This window comes from Chaetura pelagica, unplaced genomic scaffold (genome assembly GCF_000747805.2).
Source record: "Chaetura pelagica isolate M959 unplaced genomic scaffold, ChaPel_1.0 scaffold9, whole genome shotgun sequence".
In the NCBI taxonomy this organism is placed as follows: Eukaryota; Metazoa; Chordata; class Aves; order Apodiformes; family Apodidae; genus Chaetura; species Chaetura pelagica.
This window is the reverse complement of record NW_009954494.1, coordinates 630652-637066: the sequence shown is the minus strand read 5'-3', so window position 1 is coordinate 637066 and position 6415 is coordinate 630652. Positions and strand designations below refer to the sequence as shown.

Genomic DNA, 6415 nt, shown 5'->3' with positions numbered 1-6415 from the left:
TTGGTGGCAGGAGGATGCGGAGCGCCCGGCTCGGCCTCCCTGCTGCCGGCTGAGGGTCCCTGGGGTCCCTGCCTGCCCCATCGCTTGCGGTGAAGTGAATCGGAAAGCCCTGAAGGGCTTGTGTGTGTCCAGGTGTTAGCGCCAGGCTCTCCCAGCTCTGTTAAGTTGTTAAATCTAACCTGATTGAAGAGAGGACTGTCAGAGCTGAGGGGTGGTAAATATATATATTTATTTATTTTTGTCCTTGATGGAGAACGTGTAAAGTTGGACTCACCACACTTTTCCCCCCTCCTCCTTTCTCTCCAAAGCTGTGGTGTCTGTCGATGGCAAGCCGGTGAGACTCCAGCTCTGCGACACAGCTGGCCAGGTCAGTGGAGCCACTTAAATATAAGGAACAGCGGGAGGGGAGAAGTTGCTGCACAAAGTAGTTCTGCTAATGACTTCATGGGTTTCAAAGGGTTCGCAGTGCCTTATTGTCTTATTAGATTGCTGTAATTTTCACTCGCTGCTTTGCCCCCCTCTCTGTTGAAGGGTGGGGGGCTTACTGTGCCTCCCTAGGGGGGCTGGGCACAGGCTGCTCTGCTGGCTTAAGCTGCTGCTCTTCTTAACCTGGCTGGAAAGGCTGAACATATCGGGGATTCAAGGGCCACCTGGTCTTCTCTTTGAGCCGTTGTTACTGTCCTTTTTTTTTTTTTGTCCTTTTTTTTTTTTTGTCCTAAATAACTGCGAGTTTAAGAATTACGGTGTTTGGGATGTGCGTGTGCAAAACATGCACAGCTTTGAGTCTGCAGAGACACAGACTGTGTTTTTGAGGGGGCAGAAGGCTTTTGGGTGTTGTCTGTGGAGGCTTCACATTTGCTATTCCTGCCTGCTTAAAAGTACTGCCACCCCAAAGCCGAGGTTTGTTGTAATCTAAGACCCAAGGGGTTGAGGGTGGAAGGTGCCTCTTAGCTCTTAGTTTACCTGATATATAAAAAGAATCCATTTTTTAATGCCTTATGTTTTCTGCAAGTCCCTGGCTTGTACCACCTGGAGCAACGTGCAGTCCTTCTTGCCAGAGTTTGAGTCTGGGTAGCCAAAAGTGTTTTGCTACCTAGCTGATGTTTGATGGTGGTGGGAGTTAGTTTCCTGTGCAGCTTTGTGGGTCTGTGTCTAAGCCTTCACCAAAGCCATGCTGAAAAATCTCAGTGGCCTTAACATACAAACCTATTTAGATGAGCTGTAACAGGGCGCCCTACTTAGTAAAGGGGTTTGAAGGACTTTGCAGTCCTAGACAGCAGTGTGGGGCTCCCACGTGCCCTACAAACTGAAGCTAAAATTGTAACCAAAGCAAACTTCTGTGGTTAATGATAGGAAGTAGAACCTCAGAACTCTGCCATGATTTGGTGCCCTGCTGAAAGGACTGGGTGGTATGCAACAGTCTTGGCTGTGTGTAGTCACATGCAAGGCGTGGCAGGTGAAATTGCCATCAGGTGACAGCCAGCCTGTGGACAGGCACCTGTGGAAAGGCAGCCACAAGCTGCAGGAGGGGCAGGCAGGCCCAGTCGGAAGTTGTCCTGAGTAAAAGATGACTTAGCTGGATACTTTGGTAAAACACTGCTGCCATGAGATGGCCACAGCAAGAAAAGCACTCCAGGCAGAGGCAAATAGTATTTCAGCATCTCCAGCACCAAGTGTGTGTAGTCCCTGCAGGTCATGTACCTACCGCTGTGCACAGGCAGCTGTGGAAAGGCAGCCACAAGCTGCAGGAGGGGCAGGCAGGCCCAGTCGGAAGTTGTCCTGAGTAAAAGATGACTTAGCTGGATACTTTGGTAAAACACTGCTGCCATGAGATGGCCACAGCAAGAAAAGCACTCCAGGCAGAGGCAAATAGTATTTCAGCATCTCCAGCACCAAGTGTGTGTAGTCCCTGCAGGTCATGTACCTACCGCTGAAAGAGCAAGAGAAAGAGCCCTATTTCTTGTGGATAGCAACCCTTAAGACCTGGGTTTGGCTTTCCAACGTGTTGAATTGAGCCCTTTTGAGGTTTATCACGTAGCAAGAAGAGGCAGTTACTTGATGATGAGCCTTTCTGCAAGTGGCCCTGGCCCTGTCGTTCAGCGCAGCAGCTCTCAGTAAGTGTGGGGTTTCTGTCGAGCCAAGCGGTGAGAGCCTGGTTTCCTCTGAGGCTTAATCTGAGAATCGAGAAAGCTAATGAAGCTTGCTTGCTTGACTCGTGTTGTATAAATCGCTGTTTCTCTCAGAGATACTGCTGGAAGAAATTCATCCAAGCAAAACGAGACTTCTGAGGCTTCCAAGGGGGTTTTAAACTGCGTATCCTGGGCCCCAAGAGGCTTTAAAGCAAAATTTCACATCTCAAAATTTATTAGGGGACTTGCAATTCAGCAGTAAACTGCTGGTACCAGAGACATGTTTTCAGCTCTGTGTGTTCTTTGCACTTTCAATTCAGAGCTTTTGAGAACATGGTCAGGTTTAATTAAAATGTCACTGCTGCTGAGGCAAATCCTACCTGTTCAGGCTGCTATTGTTACCCTGCTTTTATCCTGCTGTCAGCATAAAAGCAGCCTGTCTGGAGTTAACCCTTGCTTCTTGCTGCAGTCTCAGCACTCCTTTGTTACCATGAGGTGTTTGGCTTTCTTGTGGCTAGTTCCTAAAGTTGAAGGAGGGCCTTGCTTTGCTGGAGTTTGCACTAAAATTAAAATTAAAAAACCCACGAAATAAAAAAACAAGAAAGGTAGCTGGGAGGCCTGTTTGCAGTTTGTTTGATGTGGCTCGGGTGGGAGGGAAAGGTAAAGCTCTTACTCTATGCCATTGGCATGTTAAGCCTGCACATTGTGAGTCGTTATTGCTGCCATCAGATTTAAATCCCTGGGCACAATGGCAGGGAAATTATTCCCATATCCTGTAGGATGTTGCAAAGTAGTCGCCAGTTTAAAAGTCTATTCCAGGAAAGGTACACTTGCTGCTGCATGTCTGCTCCACTCTTGCCTGTATCTGGAGGTAGGGTGTTGGCAGAGCAGCTTGGAGGTATGTGGGTGTCAGAGGAGCTCACTGAGTCGCCCCTGTGAGAAATGAGCCTATAGAAAGTGCCTTCTCTCTCCCGTACTTTGGTTTTTTTGGCTTTGTCGCTCATGTGCCATAACCTGTTTCCCATGGCATTGCTCCTTTGCTGTAACAGGGCAGAGGGCCTTAGTAAAAAAAACAAAGGAAATATTTATGCACTCAAGCTGCAGCATTAGCCAGAACATCTCAGCTGGGTGGGGAAACCACCACTACCTTCGTCCAGCGTGCCTTACGGTGGGAGAATGCTTGCTGGTCAGCAGCTGTGAGACCTCATGCTGGGTACAGGCAACTTCTGCTCGTAACACACCTTGTTGGGTGTTCTGGGTGCTCATGTTGAGGTGTTTCTCAAAATGGCAGCAGCAGGTGATCCCCAGCTTCCCTAGAGGTCTGGGACAGGTTAGAGCTGGAGCTGTACTGGGGCATTTTTTGGTGTTGATGTGCTCTCTCCCTTGGGTGCTAATGCGGTTTTGTTCCATGCAGGATGAATTTGACAAGCTCAGGCCGCTCTGCTACACCAACACGGACATCTTCTTACTGTGCTTCAGTGTGGTGAGCCCCTCATCCTTCCAGAACGTGAGTGAGAAGTGGGTTCCTGAAATACGATGTCACTGCCCCAAGGCGCCCATTATCCTGGTTGGGACTCAGTCGGACCTCCGGGAGGATGTCAAGGTGCTCATCGAGCTGGACAAGTGCAAAGAAAAGCCGGTCTCGGAGGAGGCTGCGAAGCTCTGTGCTGAGGAAATAAAGGCCACATCCTACATCGAGTGCTCCGCTTTGACTCAGAAAAACCTCAAGGAGGTCTTTGATGCAGCCATCGTGGCTGGTATTCAGTACTCAGATACCCAGCAGCAACCAAAGAAATCCAAGTGTAGGACTCCAGACAAGATGAAAAACCTCTCCAAATCTTGGTGGAAAAAATACTGCTGTTTTGTATAGGGGTTGCCAAGGACCTGAGTGCTGCTCTGAGGAAATCAAATAGAGGCTATATTAGCTGGTTTCCTATTCTGTGTTGTCCTGAGTGTATAGTGTAGATCTATATGTATATGTTGCTACTGGATATCTCGGTTGCCCTTTTGAGGGTGCCAGAAGTATTCCTAGTTGAATAATGGCTATAAATCAGGTTTGGCATCCAGTTTTGTGACTAAAACCTCTTGTTCAGGAAGAAGAGCACCACGTGTCTGTGAGAGTAGAAGGATTTGTCCAAAGGATTCAGCTTCATTTGTTGTAAGGTGTATGCGATGGGGAGGAGCACACCAGAGGCCTTTGCTGTCAGGGCTTCTCAGGAGGAATGCACAAGTGACTGTGGAAAAGTAGAGCTCTATACATGGACTGTCAAAGGGAAAAATAACACTGTGCCTCCTAAATGACACTTGTAGCTTTAAAACCCCAGTCCTGATCTCTTCTCCGTGTCTTTCCAAGCCAATGCTCTTGGGGATTGCTTTAAAAAGGGTATGTGAGAGGTGTAATCTATACGCAAATGCCACGGTTGGAAAGGTCATGAATATACCTTCAGCATGGGGTGAGGGAACCTAATCCCTTATGGAGTTGACATCTCATTTGTCACCTCCTGACTTTGTGAAAGTCCTTTCTGTCCTCCTTCCCCTGCCCTTCCCAGGAAGCCGAGTGGAAGCCCGAGGAGCATGACCAAGCTTTAACTCGCTACCTCGAGCAGTGGCAATTTCCTCTGTATTTTTGCAGATGTAACAACAGTTCATCTGTTTAAGCTGAAAGGAATGTAAATGCTGTTGTGTTTGGTTTGTTGGTTTTTTTGTTGTTTTTTTTTTAAGGAGATGTAACAAATATCCATGCAGCAGCATGTAAACTGCATCTGGTTTTAAGTCTACAGCCAAGAATTTCAGGATGTCCCTTCTTTCCTTTTAAGGCTACTAAACAAATAAGAAATCAGGCAGATCAAGATTTATAACAAACTGGACTTTAGAAACTGAGGCTGCTGTGTCCTATCCATGATACTGTTTTCAACCAAGTTAATGTTTTCCTTCTAAAGGCAACAGTCACTTGTGGTTGAATGTTGTTCAAGCTCATAGTTGTGAAGTTGGCTGAAGCCACCCCGAAAATTTAACTGTTTTGGTTTTTTTTTCCTAGAGCAGTCCAACAGATTAACTGATATGTGCCTAAAATGTATCTGAGTGATCAACATGGTGCAGAGCTGAATGTGACCTCTCTTGACTAATAGTTCTTACTAAACTAAGCCTAATTCCAGCCCCAGTAAGTTTGAGAGACCTGGGGGTAACGTAACCCTCCACAAGAATCAGCATTTTAACTTATTCTGCAGAGGACACTTAATTTGTGCTGTGTGTCTGTTGGCCCTTTTCATGGCCCTGACTTCTTTTTTCTTTTTTTTTTTTATCCTAGATATTTCAAAATCAGATTTTTTTTCTTTTTTTTTTAATTCTTCCTTTGGCCATAGCCCTGAAGTGACCTTTTTCATAGTCTTAAAGTAAACTGCAGTGACAGAAAGCCAGAACTGTTTTTTCATCAGAAGTAAATCAAGGCTTGATACAAAGAAGAACTGTGGGAGCCATTTGAGTTTATAAAGCTGACCACAGTTTACCTCCTGGCCCATTAAAGAAAATGACACTACAAAAATGTATTCTGGGCTGTATTGGCATAGGCTCCACAGGCAGAATTTTTTCATCCTCTCGGCGAACTGAGTGCAAAATGGGTAATGTTCCATTGCTGAAAACTTGAAAATGGGATGGAAATCTTTACCTAGGGCCTGATTAAATAAAAGTATGTTGGCTTCTGCACTGGAACAGCCTGGAAAAACAGTTTCCATAGCACAGAAGCTGGATGCATTTAACTTGGTTGCATCTGGTTGGTAATGGTTTAATGTTTACTGGTCATGAAGTTAACGTCTGAGCCTATGTATTTCTTACTCAAATGCTCTGACAGGATTTCAGATATGCAGTCATACTGTCATCTTGGAAAAAAACCATAAAGTCGGATTTCTCTTGGGTGCTTTGCTTCTCTGTAAAATGGTCTCAGTTGATCAAAAATGTGGGTTTGGGGAGGAGACGGGCTTGAATCTGAGCAGCTTCCATTTGCAAAAATAACATTTCTCTGCAAGGTCATACTGCTTTGTATCACGCTGTACTGGAAGCAGTAGGTTATATTTTATAAGCAGCCTGTTTCATAGTCTGGAGTAGCATTACTTTAAATGTAGCCAGCTGTGACTGTTTCTGAAAATGTGATGTATATACAACTTGTTACAGCCTTTTACTAGGTGTATGTAAACTGAGGTCTAATAACTTTACAAATACTGCGATACACGGGGCTACACAGGGTCTAGGTTTTAGGAGTGTTACTTTTAAAATCACCAGTATTTTACAAG

At 45.7% G+C, this 6415-nt stretch overlaps 1 protein-coding gene across 1 annotated transcript in view; it reads left to right on the top strand.

The window, feature by feature from the left end:
- RHOU (ras homolog family member U) overlaps nucleotides 1-3999 on the top strand; it is an 18389-nt gene extending 14390 nt beyond the window's left edge. Inside the window, exons 2-3 of the mRNA XM_010004547.1 lie at nucleotides 265-367; nucleotides 3544-3999. Of these exons, the coding sequence (XP_010002849.1) occupies nucleotides 265-367; nucleotides 3544-3999 (559 nt within the window). The remainder of the gene's footprint in view (nucleotides 1-264; nucleotides 368-3543) is intronic.
- Nucleotides 4000-6415: the final 2416 nt, after the last annotated feature.